This window comes from Patiria miniata, unplaced genomic scaffold, assembly GCF_015706575.1.
Source record: "Patiria miniata isolate m_02_andy unplaced genomic scaffold, ASM1570657v1 HiC_scaffold_18, whole genome shotgun sequence".
Taxonomy (NCBI): domain Eukaryota; kingdom Metazoa; phylum Echinodermata; class Asteroidea; order Valvatida; family Asterinidae; genus Patiria; species Patiria miniata.
In genome coordinates this window covers 10940327-10959756 of record NW_024037056.1, presented here as the reverse complement: position 1 = coordinate 10959756, position 19430 = coordinate 10940327, and the positions used below count along the sequence as shown (strand labels likewise).

The 19430-nt window shown below is 42.2% G+C and overlaps 1 protein-coding gene across 1 annotated transcript; it reads right to left on the bottom strand.

The window, feature by feature from the left end:
* Positions 1-4123: 4123 nt before the first annotated feature.
* Positions 4124-18313, bottom strand: LOC119725124 (glycine receptor subunit alphaZ1-like). The gene is made up of 9 exons (XM_038196485.1): positions 18153-18313; positions 13618-13694; positions 11531-11598; positions 10296-10531; positions 8826-8908; positions 8117-8287; positions 7142-7371; positions 5530-5703; positions 4124-4611 (listed from the first exon to the last, which is right to left on the bottom strand). The coding sequence occupies exons 1-9, from the start codon at positions 18311-18313 to the stop codon at positions 4399-4401; spliced, it is 1413 nt and encodes a 470-aa protein (XP_038052413.1). The 3' UTR covers positions 4124-4398.
* Positions 18314-19430: the final 1117 nt, after the last annotated feature.

Here is a 19430-nt window from a genome sequence, read left to right as displayed (position 1 = left end):
ATATACATGTATCACTGAAATAGCCCCCAGTTGCCCCCTTCCCCAAAAAGTTTAACCCTATACGCCGTTTAACTTAAATTAACCCTCTGATGATATGACAAATGGAGTGAAGTTTAGGCTAAGTTGGTGGAAAAAACGCAATATTTCAAACGACGCTGTATTCTTAACCAAATTGTGTGTGATGTGTTTTGAATATATAATCCGCGCTACTTGTTTGATATATATACGAATCAGGCAAAATACAACAAACTGGCTTTCACAGTTTATTGCTTTTAACATTTCTTTAAACGTTTTGTCTTTCATACACTGCAAAAACTGCAGTGTTAAATTTACACCATTGGTATCTATGTAGGACCATCTGGTGTTAAATTTTACTGGTGTTATCCTATATAGATACCGAATGGTGTTAAATTAACACTACAGTTTTTGCAGTGTACAAACGTATACCACTGATGAGTAACCAAATTACAAGTAGTTAGAAAACAAACTAGCGGCAATGGGAGCAATAATGAACAATTTGTTTATATAATTCGGGCTATTCACAATGTAGTGCACCACCAATAGTTTGCCACGGAGAGTTCGTTCTTCAAGGTCACGGTCGACAAAACATGGCCCATTTGAACGAGTGTCGGTAGAAAACTTGAGCTAATATGTTATAGATTGGGGCAAAGCGTTCTGCCGCCTTACAAAAAAAATCTCCATATTGATAAAACGAAAAGAAAAGGGCAAACGCTTACGAACCATACGCTTACGAACTTTCTGGCCGGAAAAACAAACAATTTCAAATGTCCCGCGCTGCGAATTTGTCGACCATCTCCCACAATGCTCTGGGGAAAAAATGAACTCTCCGTGGCAAACTCTTGGTGGCGCACTACATTGTGAATCGCCCCAATACGGGCGATTCCCAATAGTGCGCCTCCAAGAGTTTGCAACGCGTTGGCCAATCACAATGCGCAAAATCTGTTGACCCAACGCCCGTTTGGAAAAGGTCGACTGATTTCGCGCATTGTGATTGGCCAACGCGCTGCAAACTCTTGGAGGCGCATTATTGGGAATCGCCCGTATTAAGAGTTATTGTTTCATTGAAAAGTTTCAATGAAAATACATTTAAATATATATAAACCTTTTGAATCGGGTAGTCTAGACGAATGGAGTGTCATTGTCCATTCCAATATAATTTCACTCACAAACACATTGTAAATTCCGATATGGCCGAAACTAATTATTAAACATATGCATAATGCAATCTGCATATGCAGCACTAAAAACATGTCCTGACATTCAGGATAATCTACTGCATATTCAAATGTCTAATGTAAATCAGCAATGTTAGACCTCGTGTAAATTTTCTTACAATAACACCCCCCCCCCCCCCGCATTTTTGAAAATGATGTTTGCAGCTATTTGCGCATGGAAGACAGTTGAACACATGGCTAAAGAAAGACTATAATATATCAAATAATAATTTGGTCATCTGTTATAACTCTTCTTCATTTTTGCAGCGTTGGACCTTCCAAAGTTTTGCAACCCGTGGTTGGCAAAATGTGCTGTCTGCCGACCAAGCGTGGAAATATCTACGTGTGGATTGCACTTCTCAAAGCACTTTTGCAAGTTTAATAGTACGTGCGAAAAGAACAGCGCCCTCAAGCGATATAGAATCTATCTTTGTTCGGATCGTTCTGTTCGACCTGTGGCATTATAAAGAAGCGAGGTTTTGAAAAAATTCCCCAAACCACTTGTACGGCAAGAGAAAAAAAATCTCTGACTGCGATTTCTGGCCTGAAAACAAGCCCTCTGATTGCGGCTACCTTCCTGTAGGGCGCCCCCAACGGGAGTTAATTGAGTTTTTGCTCCTTCCGACCCCAAATACCCCCCCCCCCCCTTGTTCGCTCGAAATTGCTGTGATCGGACGACGGTCCATCGGCCCCATTCGGATTTTGGGCGCATTTGTTGCGGAACCGCCATTGCTGACCCCTTTTGAAACGCTGCCCCCCCCCCCCCAGGTTCCGCCCCCCTTAAAAAAAAAACACTGTCGTGGAATGTAAAGCGTCTGCGCAAACATGTTGACAACAAACGATGGAAGGCGCCATTTTGAAATTATAGGTAGCAGACCAGTAAATAAACTTCCATAGACCCCAATGGTAAATGCTCCCACTTAAAAAATTCGGGAAAAATACTCACAACTCTCCAAGGTGTTCGAGACACACATCAAATTAAAGCTTATTTCATCATCTTTCATTTTCTGTTCAATTTACGGGGGGTCAACTGATGACTTTTAGGAGAAATTTCCATCTGAAGACGACCACCCCTGAAAATAGTCCTGAAGCCCATCGCCATTTTGAAAAACGATGCCTACACTCCATTGCAAAATAGAGCGCTTTTAGGGTCCAAATTACATCCAAATTACACAGAACTGCAAGCTCCCACTCCTGTGCACGGCTTCCACCCATATCTTTTACAAACCCTCAAGTTCATGGCCCACAGCATGCTCAAATACCGAAGATTTTGAGGCCATGCAAATCGCGATTTGGCCGGCACAGGCAATTTCGGACCGATTTACTGGTCTGCACCCTTAAGAAATAACATCGACCTACCTCCATGACGCAGCGCCCTCTGTTGACCATTAACATTCTCGAAGACGGTAACCTCAAGAGGGCGCTGTACATGAAATACTAGGAGCAAATAACGGCAAAACAAGGGTGCAACAGTGCAAAAAATTCCCATAGACACTAGTGCTAAATGCCCATACTTCAAAATTCTTTTTAAAATACTCGCAACTCTCACAGGTATTTAAACAGCACAGAAAAATGATGATCAACATGTCATCTTTCAATTTCTTTTCATATTTTGGTGGGTTGACCATTAACTTTTCGAGAAATTCTCGCCCAAAGAAAACGACCCCAATTTTCCCCAAAGCGGAACGGTAGCCATCTTGAAAAACGATCTCTCCACAACATGGCAAAACGCCACTTTCGAGCCCAATTGTTTCCAAAATGCTCAGAATTGGAAGCCCCGAGTCCGGGTCAGAGGTTCATTACCATATCTCTTCAATTCCCTGATGTTATGGCTCTCAGAACTCTCTAATATATATACTATTTTGAGGGCATAACTTTTATTCATGAGCTCGGCGGATGGGTTGAGGCCTATTTACAGGAGTGCACCCACAAGAAAACTGCAAGCCAAAAGTGCTTCAGCAGGGGCCAAATGCAGAGTGCACAAACTTATATTCATTTGTTCAGGATGGCTATCCACTGGAAGTCATTTCACGAATCTGGCACAATGGGCGGGGTCTAGCTCATTCATTGGCGTTACGGGGTACTCCTATACGAAAGAACTGCTCGGCTCTTCACCTGGCAACAAAACCACTGGCAGGTTGTTATCACGAGTGACCGTCTGACAGTCAGTCCGTCCGTCAGTCAGTCAGTCAGATAGATACAAAGATACAGGACATACGCACAAAGTCGTACTTTACATAACTCTCGAGGACAAGGCATTGTGTTTCCCCTTGTCCCTGTACTATTAAACTCTCCCATAGACTAAGCACACAAACGCACGATCGAGGACCGTTTTCAACAAAAGATGAACGCTTGAGAGCAACAAAGAATCTGTTGTTCTCCCTTTGTCTGTCCTCGGGTTGTATGGAGTGCAGGTACTGGCCCTCTGGATACATCAAATATAATAATGTTTAAAAATATTTACGTCATGTGATTATCCACGTGATTACATAATTATAAAGGTCGTAAAGAATGTTGCATCCTGACGCAACTTTTTTTCATCCTTATCTCAGGTCAGTATTATTGCAAACATGTTTAGATATGATGAAGCTGGGACTGAGAAACATTTCCAGTTTTGTTGGAAAATACTTCGAAAATGCATTCGATTATCCATAGACTTTGAAGTTGCGTCTGGATACTACATTCTTTACACGATCAAGGTCACGTTAACCAACATTTTGTCAAAGTCTCTTGTGTTTTTTAATGTTCAAAACAAGGAACATAACTTTTTGTTCCAAATTTATTCATTTATTATCTATTCATTAGTTTTTTATATCATACGTCATAGAAGTACTGCAGTGCCTAAGTTAAAGTGTTCAGCTGAATTCTAAATGTTTCATCAATTAATATCACTGTTTTATTACACTAATACAATTGACCTATCGCCGTTTGCAAATAAGCCACACCCCTTACGACAACCCCATGGAATTTTGTACGTGTTTGTCTCAGATTTTGCGTTTGTTTCGCACGCGCATCCATTTGTATCATGTGGTTGGACAATGCATTGGTTGCGTTGACGCGATTCTACCGCGATAGTCTATAGGTTTATAGTTATCACTCTCTCGAAAGTTAAGAAAAAATTGATTGATAATTTTTTTTAGCGAAGCTCATTAATTGCCCGAAACTATTGCGCACATTCGTCCCCATTCCAATAGATAGTGTACGTTGAGACATACGCGGCCACGAACACCACGAGAAACGACGGCACGGCGACCCGCATGCCTTGGTCGATGCGTTTGGCCCACTGTCGGTACCGCACCGCGGCCTGGCTGATGAGTTGCCCCTCGTCGGTATCTTTGGGTGCTGTACGTCCTCTGCGGCACAACACGAAAGACGTCTGAGGTGACAAAATACGGAGAGAGAAAATGAGTTATTCGATATGTGGTTTGTTGCTTTCATGGCTTAAAGGTATATTTTTTCAAATTTACGGGTAAGGTAAAGGAAAAGGTCCCATATCCATTACTGGCCGTATGTGGGATGTTAGAGGTCCACTGTGTCTTGGGCGCGGCATATGAGTGGCGGTGCCCAGTCCTCTCCTCTCGCCGTCTCACCTTCCCTGAACGAATCAGGTACCAATTTGTTTCACTCTTGGGTCGTCAGAGAGAGTTTACCAGTTTTTGGTCCGAATGGGATTCGAACCGCCAACCTTCCACTCCGTAGCTCCACGCTATAACCGCTCGGCTTTGAGACCCCTTTTTGCGGGCACACCAATAAATACAGGTATCTCAGTCTGCGAAGAAGTGTGGTTCTGACTCTCTCGGCTTTAGCACCCAAGCATTCGCTTCTTTTCAGAACCACACTTCAGAACCACACTTCTTTACAGAATAAAGAGGAGATAAGATCCAAGGTGTACCCTTAAAGTCTATCGCGAGCGAATACGGCCCATCAAGCCGGCGTTTAACCCGGTTTCCTTGAGAAGAAACTGGACCGAGAATATCATTAAATTCGCCCCTGGTTCGGATGCCAGTCCATCGCAGGTTACTCCCCAGCTAAAGCCGGTGCCCAAACTTCTGGGTAGAGAGAGAGGCACGTGAAGAGGTTTGCCTAGGGACACAGCATAATGGTCATGCAGAAGCTGGATTTGAACCCTCGACCCTCTGATCACGAGTCACGAACCCTAACCACTAGGCCACACTGCCCTAAAACCTACCTTTTATCATTTAAGTCAAATTAACAAGGGAATTAAGCATTCGGTGGGAAAAATTCAACTATTTCCCTGAAGAGACATTACGGGACGACAAGTGTGAAGACTCACCTCCTCATCTTGTGGAGGTTGGCCTGCCATGCGTTGCTTGTACTTGTCCTTTGTCAAACGTTCCAGCCTCTCCTCTAGTCTTCTGGCACGGACGGCCAGAACGTGAACTAAGCCGTACTCGGCTAGGCCGATGATGGTCACGTTCACGTTCGCGGTTAGCCAGACATCCAAAGCCTGAAATCTCAAATAAAGGTACAGGACTAGTTGTCAAGTTGATAGTGAAAGGGACTCACTATTAAACCCAAGCACGCTAGCACTGGATGCCCCTTCAATGGCAAAAACATTGTACTGTGCCACCTTTTTGTTCAGATAATTCGTCACGGAGCAGTTGCTTTGAACGGTAGAAGGGGTCATTCGTGAACGTACAGTGACTGCGTGCAAGGTTCTAATAGTTGATGGTCGATCGTCAATCTGGAGGGTTGAATCTTGATCTTGATTCAACACGTGGCAACAGATCCTGTATAATCCATAAAGCCACGAGGGAGATCGGAGTGGTCATTAGATGTATATGTATAGCATTATGTTGTACTCTGAGGTCTCTTTGTCTGATGAATTCTATGACTCTGTCTTTGAAGACCTTGATACTTGACGATGTAACAAAGAGTCTGGTAACTTGTTTTATAGTCCATACATGTTCTGGATAGGAACGAACGTCTGCGTGCATCTGTCCTCCCATGTATAGGGTTGATTTAGCTGAAGCATGTTGCCAGTTGTGGAACTGCATGACATTGCTGGTGCATGATGGATAATGGTTTTTGGAATAAATGATTCGCCTATGTAAATTGTCTTCATTAAAATTAATCTGGCTGCCTCACATCTCTCTTGCAAGATATCCCATCATTTTGGTGATCATCTGGTTAACCAAAGTTTGGCAGGTCATATACGCATGTCCGGTCGGTTGGCAAGTCCGGTCAGTTGGTCTGGGCCAATAGATTGTATAAATATAGCCGGTTGGTCGGTGTCCCGCTGGTTGTCCTACTGTCAGTCGGTTGGGTGGTCGGTCGGTTGGTCAGCAGTCTGCCTCACTGTTGGTCATTCTGTTGATTGTTCAGTTGTTTGCTGGCTCGGTTGTTTTTGTTGTTGTTAACTTAGATGGCTGGCGGTTTAAAAGCTTTTCGGTTGGTTGGTCGGTTGAACAACTGGTCGGTCGTTTGGTTGGCCGATAGTTGGTCGGTTTGTCGGTTTCTTTGTATCTGCCGGTCGTTTGGCTGGTCAGTCGTTCAGTTGCTCTCTCGGTTTAATGGTTAATGGCTCTTGTTCTTGGTTGGGTTAGTTGGTTGAACAGTTGGTCGGTCATTTTGCCGGTTGCCGTTAGACGATTGGTCAGTTGATCGGTCTGTCAGTGGGAGGATTGATCGGTTGTTTGTTGGTCGGTTTCTATGTATCTGTTTATATGTATCTGATAGGTTGGCTTGGTCGGTCGGTTATCTGGTCTGTATAGGTCGGTTACTTGTCGGTCGTTTGGTTGGTTGTCGGTCGTCAATCTGTTAAGAATCATTCTACTCAATATACTTCAGAACTTTACAACAAGCAAGATCTGGAAACTAGTCAGTAGCTGCTGCTAGATATCAAAATACATGTAAACCGAACTAGCTCAATTTTGGAAACCTACCGTGATATAGGACAGCTCCGGCAGTCCCCTTTTCGATGCGTTGCTTGCCTGCGTGATGGCCGCAAGCACAGTGGTAATCCCCAGCGAGATCCTGGCGGGCGCCTGGTCCGGATCCAGCCAGTAGTTGAGCCACGAGAGAAAGCTCAGGATGATGGAGGTCAACATGTCGGTCAGGACGAAGAAGCCTCCCAACCGATGGAGGCAGATGGAGAAATTGAGAATGGTGTAGGCTACGTAAGAATAAGGACCCGAAACAGCACTGTCGTTAATAAACTTCTGATGCTTAACCAGTCACCGCAAGTCCAACAGAAGTCTAACACAAGTCCCCCACTCCCAAGTAAAGTTAGAAGCTATTGACAAAGTATTCCTTTATTGTTGTTCTTCCCCTTCTATTTGTGACTGGATTGAACTAACTTGTTATTCTTTTTTGGAGACGTGTGGTGTTCCACGTATTAAGACGTGGTAGGTGTTTAACCACTTATCTCTGCGGTCAGAATCCATTACGAAACCTGTCTTGTTTCAAGACGGAATGTTACTGAGGGGAATACCGGTCAAGGGCGGTCCCAGAACACAATTTTTTTTGGAGGGGGCCCAAAAAAATTCAGTCTCCCAAAAAGTGGGTCCCAAAAATTATGGCGTGGGTTTTTTGGATTCTAGATGCTCTGATGTGGTGCGATCTGAGGCAATTTCTGACCACTTTAACCAAGTCTTTTGGAGGAAAAGATGGTGGTGTACGCAGTGCCTGCCTTTATTGCGACGTCATTAAAAAAAAAAAAAAATGGTTCGTTTTTGGGGGGTCATGGCCATTGTTGCCCCCCCCCTCCCTTGGATCCGCCCTTGATACCAGTATAAGAGTCCTCGAACTAAGACTATGACCAAGAGTTTAACGTGATGGGAATCTCATCTCTTCCATCCTTTAAAATACAGAATGTAAAGGAATTCAATGTCGAAAGTGAGACTGAGAATGATACGTACTGACGTTGAATTGCACTGACTCCTGTGCTTGGTAGATTTCCTCAACAGTGAAGTCGGTGGCCTTGACTGTGGGTTGGCTGAACTGTGGCAGGTTGAGTTGGATACCAGACCCGGTCTCAATGAGCTGTGAATACATCCAGTGAAGCTTCAGCTCGCCATCGTCATAGGAAACTGACGAAAACATTGCAACGTAGTGTTTGGCGATGGGTTGTGGTATGTTGTCCAGTCGATCACAAGTCCCTGCAAGTCCATCACAAGTCCTCCAGTCCCAATTCAACTCACAAGCTATTTAAATGAGCTTTGGCAAAATGCATCCTTTTTATTGTTCATACACTGTTAGTTGAGACTAGACTTGTGAATAGACTTGTGACTGGACTTGTGACTGGACTTGTGATGTACTCGACTATACATCCCTGATCAGATTGGAAACGGCTCGCCGACCTCACCAAGCTCAGTGGTCGAGTGCTGAGACGTCTGCACCAGCAAGAAGGAGGTCGTGGGTTCGAGTCCCACCCGGGGAGGCTTGTAAAATTAACTAGCCCTTGGGAAACACTTGAGTATACAGCGTTTAGGAATTACATTAGTGAGGGGCAAAACCCAATAATGAATTGAGTATTAGGTGAAAGTTGCAATCGTTCACTTTGCAGACTAAAGATACATATGAAAAATTAAAACAAAATGAAGAGGAAGGAGAAAAAAATCAACCTACACGTTGAAATGAGGGTGTCACACTTCTGCGAGTCGAAGGGAAAGTTGGAGAGCTTCATGTGGCATGACTGAGTCAGAGTCAACCTGCCATGAAAAAAAAGCAGAAGGTGAAGGTAAGGGATCGACCGCTCACTAGAACCGACTGGTCAAGTTGACAGGTTCTTCTCAGAGAAAGGGTAGATTCAGCGGACAGTGATTTCTTTTGGTGAAGGTGACTCTCAGACAAGTAGAGCTTTAGTGTCCTGGTATTTGAGGTTCACAACTCTGAAGGGGACCACACCATTGGTGTGGCTAATAATCTTCAGATGGGACTACCATTCTGAAGGGGAGCTCTGAAGGGGAGCGCACACCCCTCGGAGATTACTCACATCCCTCAGAAGGCAATCGCACATTTGGGTTTAACCCCTTATGACGCCAACATGGGGGACTCACTCTCATCAGGTGTAGCTCATATCCTTCATTGCCCCTCCGAAGGGAACACATGCCTTGAAGGAGTTAAAGAGGACCTCACACCACGCCTCTGACTCTTAGCTGAATCCTCGGTAGGTTAACCCACTCAGAGGGAAAACACAGTACCTAACAGTGAGGGCACACACCCATCACCAGGAAGGGCTCAACGCAACGTTCTAAGTCAAGCCTCTCAGACTTATGGGGAGGGGGCTCGATAAGGGACTCACAACCTTTGAAGCCCTAAGCATGGCACCCCTAGAAGGGACTCTCAACCCAACAAAGTGCATGGGGCCTAATTAGTTTGAGGGTACATTATGCCCTTCATAGGCTCTAAATCATCAGGGGAGAGTCACACTCGTCTAAGTCTTCAGAGGGGCACACACCCTTCTTTTTTTTTACTCATACCCCTAAGGGCATCACTGAGGAGGACCTCACATCCTCAAAGAGAAACCATCACGGGGAGTCAGGTTGGTGCAGTTGTTACTTACCTCGCCTTCCGCCGCTATGGAGCGGGTTCGATTCCTGCCCTAGCCACATGTGGATTGGGTTTTCAGTCTCTACCTGATTCCGTGAGTTTTCCCCAGAATATTCTCCTGGGCTTTTCCTTCCGTCTCTAAAACTGTAATTTCTTCTCCCCATTGTCTCTCCTGTACACGTTTCTTCATGCTTTCGAGCTACATCTAGCGCACTTTTGAGGCCTCAATGGTTGCATTACCAGAATGAAATGAAATATATAAACACAAATATAAAATCATACCCCTAAAAGAATTCAGGCTCCCCGACCATGAAGAGGATTAAACTTTGGTGAGGAGGCGCTCACCCCGGCGAGGGAACTCAGCTATCGAGGGGCACAATCTCCACAACGGGGACTCACACCCCCTCCGGAAAAAAGGAAACACCAATGTTTCACCTGTTACGTACCCCTTGGGGAGTGGCACACATGTGCTCACACCCCTCGGCCCCCGGACACATCTGACTTACAAGGACATACAAGCAAACTGGGTTGACGAATGCCACCTACCTTATGTTATAGAACACCCCAGGATATAAGTGCTTGCTGACCCTCACCACCCTGTTGGTCGAGGTGATCTTGTGGAAGTCTCCATCCTTCAGCAGCGGAAAGTACAGGTCCGGCAGCCAGATCCGGTCGATGTCGGCGCCGCGGATGGAGTAGATGGTGTCGGAGTTGGCGGGGAGAAGGCTCTGGATACGGGGGTCCGCCCAGGCCAGGCCCAGGGTAGCGGTGATCCTGAACTCCTAGAGAAATCGTCGTGAGTTGTGGTACACACTCTTAAAGGTCCCTGCTCAGATCTGATCCAAAATCCGGGGTTCTCAACTCGGGTCAGATTTGACACGGATCCGGTTCAAAATTAAACAACTTTGACTAATTGTCCGGGTCATTTGAGCCGGAACAATGTCATGTTGATCCGGCCAAAGTGTCATTTTGATCAGGAAAACTGTCATTTGAACCTGGCAAAGTGTTATGACCCGGACTTGTCATTTTGACCCGGAAATGTGTCAGGCCCCATAGGACCCGGATAACGGGTCAAATCTTACGCGGGACCTTTTTATGCTGTGACATGACATGACTGACACTTTACAGAGTCATGGGGTCCGTACACAAGTACCCCATCAACGGCCAGAAAAGGAGAGTTGGGGTGACCTAGACTTGTTCCATGTCTATCCACTGCGTATTTCGAATATACTATACAAATATTGTGCTGTTGGGGGTGTAATTTAGTTTCCCTCCCCCCCCCCCCCGCCCCGCCACACATAATGGTTTGATATAGTCTTGAGTATCACCTGTTATCCACGGAGGCAAGTCTCCTGTATAACGTCTGATATGTCTAAACATGCAGATATGCAAGCCGCGCGCCAGCCAATCGTGACTTCATTTCATTCCCAAATTTAAATCAGGGCTAATGGTTTGATTGTTCAATTCGAATGCAGTGTTATGTAATACAAAATCAGCTGGGCACATATCGCGTAACATGATACAGAGCGCGTGACACAGGGTTTTTTATCCCCGCAATGGGTGAATGACCGAAGACCTGATATAGAAAGCGCCCGGAGATTGGTCCAAATCTAGAGGTCAAGATGCGGTTGTCCTGCATAATTAATCGGCGAGTCTGCTTAGACCATGGCGATAGAAGAGGTTTGAAATTGCCTTGATCAAAACATAAGAGCATGCGTCACATTACTCACCAACTACGTGTATAAGTGCCATAAATAAATTAATGGATGAATTTTCCATACCATTTTTGTTTCGTCTACAGCGTCAAGATTAATCTCTGTCAAGGCGCAGTAAACGTCGTCGGGACGGCCTTTATTATAAGAGAAAGAAATTAAACCAGTCATTATAGTTGGTGAAGGATACAAGCGCTGTCAGTGGCCATTAGTACCCGTCATTTAGTGACTGTGGATCCACCTTCGACAGGTCAATTAATTATTTAAACAGGTGCGGAAAACAAGTGCCTCATCATTGGGCACGAACTACACGCTCTGAACTCCTTCGATTAGCTGTACAAACTGGACGATGTTTGACCACAAGAAACCTTTAGCTTTATAAACAGAATGATATGTGGCTCATTTCATCAAGAAATCGAATGCAGGAAACAAAACAAAGTTTGGGACATTATTAAGAAAATGTTGGATACGAATTAGATACGAGCACGATCTTTCCCAAGGGAAAAATGATATAAGAACTGTACAGGATAACCCCAACATTTGCCTTTTAAAAAAAACGGGATCGGTAGGGGTTTTTTTTGGATATCAGATAAAAGCTGAGAGATTTTTTTTCTCCAAATACTGAAGAAAACTCATGAAAATAGCACTTTGGGTTGCTAAGTAATTTCAATTATGTAACAGTAGTCATTTTTCATTCTGTACACAAGCACTTCAAAAAGTGAAACATTTTACTGTAAGCCTACTGTGCAGTTACCCTTCATTTGTTCAATTTCTTTAATATTTTGACATATTTATGATGCTGAAAAGGTTTAAAATAGGACCAAAAAGGATGAGATACCTGGTCAGGTGGAAAATAAAAGGTATTTCTATCAAATGGAGCTGTACTCTTGTCACATTATGTGCTGTGTTGTTTGTGAGGATTAGGACATGCAAAAATAGGTATACAGTGAAAATCTCTTACAGGATGGAAAATGACAATTTTTTCTCGGCAACCCAAAGTGCAATTTTCCTGATTTATGCAAAATTATGCAATTTATGACAAATGGTATCAAAAAAAACTTTGTATATACCGTCACCGACACCACGAAGTAACACCCGTCTACATACCAGTAAAAACTAGCAATCGGAGAAAACGGCTACAAAATTTGAACGCCTTCTAAAACAACACTTTGCGTCAAAACGACAGAGTATTTTCAGTTGGGTTTCTCGTTGAGGACTTTTGATGAATTGAATTGATTAAATCTGCTGTTTTTCACCCGTTTGTGTACTAAATAAACAAGAAATAAGAGAAAAAAGATGAGTGTTAGTTCGTGAAACCGGAAAGGCTGCGAAACTGTAAATTTTCGTTTTCACGAAGTAACACTCTTCAATGTATTCAACACGAGGAAAGTGCAACTTCAGGTCAGGGCGCGCGCGCTCGTACAAATTATTACAAGATGAGTGTTACTTCGTGAAAACGTTTTTGCTCACTTATGAGCAGAGTGCGCGCCATGCATTGCAATGGTAAATGGAACTTGAGTGTTACTTCGTGAAAACGAAAATTGTCACTTTTGCGCAAAAGTTGCCATGGATACTTAGCGTAATTATTAAAGTAAAGCTCTTGAAGCTTTGAAACTTCGTGCAATGGTAGGCCTTGATGAAAAATGTTTAAAAAATCAAAAAAACTGAAAATCGAAAAAAATATGGTTTAACACGGTGGAGTGTTACTTCGTGGTGTCGGTGACGATACGAGCAAGGTGAGTGTGAACCACAACTTGCACGTGTACAAAACTGCAACTGTTTTCGGTAGCATCTGTCACAAATTCGTACACATTATCACTGTTTTGGGCCAAATAAAGAGTATGGCTGGATTGCTAAGGAATTTCTGTACTGATTAGTTGTTATTTGAGCGAGAGGTGCTCTGTAGTTTTTGAGTTAGACAGAAAAGTATTGGAAGGCGGGGATTTTCTTTTTTGGTTGAGTGTAGGAGTAAGGGTGCAAGGAAAATCTAGGGTGATGCTGAACACGGAACCACAAAGGCAGAGGAAAGACAGCCCTGACAAGGCAGGAAAGAGGATCACCATGGATCATGCAACTGACGAGTCAGAATTAATATGAACAAAAACAGAGAACTCCAAACACACAATGCACACGAACGTGAATTAGATCGTAAATACCAGTTTTCTCATTCGGGCGCGTCGACTTGCCTGAATACTGGGCTAGAACGTCTTCGATGCTGAAAGCTTTCTGCACGCTGAAACGGAAAAACCAATTAATTTAGATTGGCTTCAGGGAATTCAAATCAGTAGAGTAAGAGTTAAAAATATATGTTCCTTCAAAAGCAATTAGATTTGACACACCAGCGTAGCATATGTTAAACGAGCATGTCCATGCGCTCATTTGGTAAAAAAAGGATAACTGAAATTTATCCGTGCTATGAGAACTCATGCAATATGGTTTTGAAGCAAGCCATTAATGTAAGTCCATTTTGCTACATTCCATATTTCACAATCGCGGTCTAATCAATGTCACGGTTTAATCACTGACAAGTAAATTCAGAGCGTATACACGATGTGTTTGCTTTCTCAGGCTCGCCCCTGCCTGCATGTCTTTGAACTGTTATAACAGGTGTTTGAGACACTCCTTTGTTATAATTAAAGAAGATACTATTATGTACATAGCAACTAGCCGCAGTCAACAATGAGAAATGTCAACAATTATTCCTCCTATTTAGTTTTAATCAAAAAGCCAATTGAAGCCAAACGTCAAACTTGAAATGGTGTAAAATAGTCCGTTGTATACGTTATATAGCCTTCATTTGGAAAAACGGTTATAACCGAATCCGATGGAAAATTGTCAAACTTGGAATAAAGCGAAATGGACAAGGGTTACATTAATGGCCTTTGTTTCAAAACCACTGAACGGAATCCAACAAAAACTTCACACAAGAAAGAAAAGTGCTTGGACTCATCAATCCTATATTTTTTTTGGGGGGGGGGGCGACACCCTTGAGAACCGGTCTAATCACTGACAAGCTAGTTTCTAGCTTTATTCTTATGTTATTTTTTATTAAATGGAGCTAGCCACATATTTCAAAATATCGTTTTCTCATTTGGTCACTTTTTTTTTATTCACCCTGTATAAATAAACACTCGAGGGAAAATATTATAGCGTGAAAGCAGAGATGAATTGGATGCCGAGCAGCCGACAAGCTTCGCTGAATTTCCAGCAAGGTGACCGTTTTAGCCGATTTTCGGCTAACTTTGACAGATTTTTATGTTAAAAAAACGAGTTTGACAGAAAATTTGACAGAATGGATTTTGTGGGCAGATTTCTGGCAGAATTCTGCACAAATGGTTATTTGACAGAAAAACATAGCAAATTTGGGGGGAAAATGGTACGTTCGTTAAAAAAAAAGCTTCAATCTTTCAAACAAACCCTTGCAATATTGGAAAGGCTGCCTGGTCTAGATGCCGAGTTTCACTGGGAACCAGATTTCGTCGTGACGCAACCGCGTTTTGCCAGAAATTTACGCAATTTCATATTATTTTTATGTGGCTATAGATTGTTTATAATGTAATTGGAACCTTAATTAAGGCAACATTACAACATCTGCATAAAATTTTAAGTGTTTATAGTGTATTTCGAGTAATTCTGGGGAATTTGGCAGATTTTGGATAAATCTGACAGATTTTTAAAGTGCATTTAGCAGAATTTGGTTATGACCTTACGGTCACCCTGACTTCCAGTCACCGTGGTTACCATGGCATGGAAACTCACCCCACAAGGTTGCATTTTATTAACGAGCTCATTATGTTAAATTATAATGTAGGACGAGAGTAATTTTGTGACCAAATCATACGAAATGAGTCCCAAGGTAATTTGTAGCTTGAGGACATTTGTCACTTCTCGGGTTTTTTCTTAACGCGGTTTGGAGGGGAACCATCAGTGTGCTTTTCATTTTAATATATCAGTTCGATATCAAAACAGATACATACATTTTACATGGCTGTAAATATAATATGTTGCTATTGATTTTTATAATGTATTGAATGGGGGCAATTAGACAAAAATATATCTGGCTTTCTGCCATTCCGTCGGGTTGGGTCGCATAATTATTCCATCGTAGTTCTGTAGTGTTCACATGGTAATGTCATGGTACACGGTACCCTGTGGAGACATGATTATAATGGGGAACAAAAGATTGTATACGTCTCCACAGGGCAATTTCTATAGATGAATACGTCTCCACAAGATTACCACGAAAAAGATATATGGATTTTACTAAAAAAAACTAGAAATTTCCAAGGTATATGTCGCAAATTGAAGGATTTTATGTAAGGCATATATTAAATCCGAATTTCAGCCAAGGAAATTAATTCTGGTCACAATAGGAGCATTTTGAAACTAGATTTTCAACTCAATTTTTTTAGTACACGGCAACAAAGAAATGACTTCACAAGGATGATTCGAGTATGTGTGTTTTCTACAAAACGGTGCAAGGGTAGTTTTACCTTCATGCTCAAAATTGTTCTCCTTTCTTCAATATCGACATGCCTCGACCAGCATGTTATCAGAGACGACTTAATGACTGCACTGAAACGTACGTTGCTTTTTAATTCCAACTGTCGACTGCTCGTATGGAAGTCAAGCACTTAACACCGTCGTAAACGTCGATAATTGAGTTCTAAATTGCTACACGGAGCCCTAAGGGGACAGGTGAAGAATAAAATTGGCGCCGAAATAGGTTTTTTTCCGGCCAGCGGACACAATAACATTGCACCGTTGCAGCTATTACCAAACAGGGAAAGACAAACTGGGGCACATGATAGTTCGTCATATTTATTAGGAGTATGAAGGGGGGAGGGGGGTTGGGGGGATTTTACGATGACATATATTTCCCACGACCCTCATTATTTTCACATTAGAACAAATATTCATGTCACAGACGTTGCCTTATCAATTTTAACGATGATATTCAAAATTTAGATGGTAATACAAAGTAATAAAATTTATATATCGAACGCGGACACAATTTGATTTTTTTTTTGGTCACATTTACCAAAACCCCGTGGTACTGTCCAGAGATTAAAAAAAAAAAAAAAAAAAAACAATCCTCGTCTTTTTTTATAATTGTAGGCTATGCGTTTCTGTAATCGTTTTGAGACAAAACCTTTTTAAAATTCACGTATGGTCTATAAAAATTATTTGAAAGATAATAATCGTTGTTAACTTTAAAGTTGTGTCTGTTTTGTTTGTCTAAATTTACCCATTAGAGTGTTGTTTGTATATATTGTTTTTGCTCAGAAGGCAATACTCATTGATGCAAGCCCCTCCCTCCTAGCCCCGCCCCTACCCTTCTCAGAATTATACACATTTTTACACCTTTAATTAGCAGCTTTAACACAAACCTTGCTGGACATTACAATATTAAAAACATTATGTTAATCGCTGACCTCATAACAAAATCGTTGTGAATATTTGATGGTAAAATGCTGGTACTGACATGTATAATTCAACATTCAGTACGGCAGATAGGTGATGGAATTGTGCCTTTGATGATACAAGCATGGCATTTGGCACACAGTCAGAGAGTGTCATGAGATAGACATTTGTCTGCTGCAGATTTGTCCTTTATATAGGTAGATGTGCGCCGCAGCACGTAGCAAAAAAGGTGCTGCATAATGGGTCTCATTTGTTCATATACTTCATTTACCTGTCTTTGGTTGCATTCTCCCCCAGCGCTTTGTATCCTTTGGAAAAGGCGCTATATAAATACAGTTATTATTATTATTAGAATAACAAGCAATGGCAGCCATTTTGAAATTGCATGTTATTCTACTTATATATTTTTTTTCAAATCATCAAGGGCACAATTCCCCCGAATATTTTCCCTATCGGTCCCAAAAATTGTGCCATTCACTTTATGGCGTTAAAAGCATTTTCTTTTAGTGCATGAAAGTTGTTCGTTTCCAATAATAACACTACTCAAAATCCAAAGAAGAACGTTCAAAACCTAACCTGTTGAAGTTTCAGCTCAGTTGATATTGCACTTTTTGAGAAAACAGTGAAAAACAATGCACAACCTTTTGATCACGAAAAACGATTTGGACGATAGCACTTTCACAAATCAGTCAATTGACTAAACATTGGATATCGTGTAGGTCTGCATTTTCTTGATTCCTTCGAAAATGACAGCAAGCCAGATGGAATAATATCACGTGGTGATAAGTACCAGTAAGATGTTTGACCTAAGTAAGCTTTTTGATGACAATTCAGCGATATTCGGACTAGGTTTACTTTGGGTTAAATACTAAAGATCCTATACAGGGTGAGAATGTTAATTGTTTTCGTTTTGCTGAAAGAACACTTACCTTTTTGGTGATCCGTGGACAGAACTTTAAAAACGGTGGTTGTGCTCAAAATTCCGTAAATTCAATAGTACATGAGTGATTTGAATGATTCTTGTACTAATAAAAGCTCACTGATTGGGCTTTCATATCCTAGATTTTGAAAGTGCTACAGGCGAAATGTCATTCAAATATTGGTCCTGTCATTTGGGTTTCGTATTTTTATTTTATTACTCATCCTGTATTCACTTAAAATGAAGAATTTTAATTATTTGTTTAAGGTGCCGTATACAAGGTAAAACAAAATAGACAGTGAATGAAATTAACAACTTTCTAAATTTAAAGAGCAATATCAATATTACCTGTAATTCGACGCATCCACGGATTGCATTAAAGGGGATGTTGATGAAATCTGTCCTCCAACAGCGACGAAATGCAGGCAAGTCACTGTCAAAATCGAAAGGTATACAAGTGGGCCTAGCGGCATACCTTTCCCCGAAAACCGCTTGTCGATCCGGTCCATTCTTGGCGAAAATTTCAAAAATGTAGGTGCAATTTTTGGAGGCGATACATCTCAACACATCTCATGCAAAAAGTGCGTGGACAAGCTTCGTTGATGTGGACGCTAACCTTGTTACTATGCAATTGCGCGGGCTCATCGTACAGATGGTCGAATGAACAGGACTTATTTTGCATATGCGACGTCACAAGAAAGGTGCGCAAAAATATTGCTCATTAGGAATGGCCATATCTTTGAACGTATGAGGGCGCTGTTAAATTAGTTACGCGACATTTTCAAGGTGCCAACAATTTTTGAAAAAAATGCATAACAACATAGAAACTAAAGTCGGTTATCACTTCTGGTTGTGTAGCATGTTAGTAGTTTTTGTATAGACTTGGTCCTAGTCCCTCTGTCATCGTTTCTGATTTCGGGAGCGGTACCGGTGTAGACCTAACTGCATGGTTACCGCTCCCATACGAAATGAGCATCTTCGATGGAGGGACTGATAGCCAGTGTATACCCCCAAAGGAGATCGTTCGCGCGCAAGCTGAGTGCCGTTTTTTAAACCCCGGTTTGGATCCATATCCGGCTTCAGCCCCGGCTCCAGCCCCGTTGCCAAACTGCATGGCTGAAGCCACAGATTGAGTTCGAGACGAAGCCTGAGGCCCCAGTCACGTGCTGTACATCACCTTTAAAATTGTGGAGGGCGCCCTCTCTTTGTATCTTGTGTGTGTGTAGTGTTTTGTATTTTTCTGTTGCAAGCAAAATTGTCATTCGAAGTACGCAATGAAATCAGTGGCATTAAAGGAAGATGGGGGCTCAGGTCAGCCCCCCCCCCCCCATTTATAATTGTTAATATACATGTATCACTGAAATAGCCCCCAGTTGCCCCCTTCCCCAAAAAGTTTAACCCTATACGCCGTTGAACTTTAATTAACCCTCTGCCGGATGATATGACAAATGGAGTGAAGTTTAGGCTAAGTTGGTGAAAAAAGCTCAATATTTCAAACGATGCTGTATTCTTAAATCAAATTTTGTGTGCTGTGTTTTGAATATATAATCTGCGCTACTTGTTTGATATAATACGAATCAGGCAAAATACAACAAACTGGCTTTCATAGTTTATTGCTTTTGACAT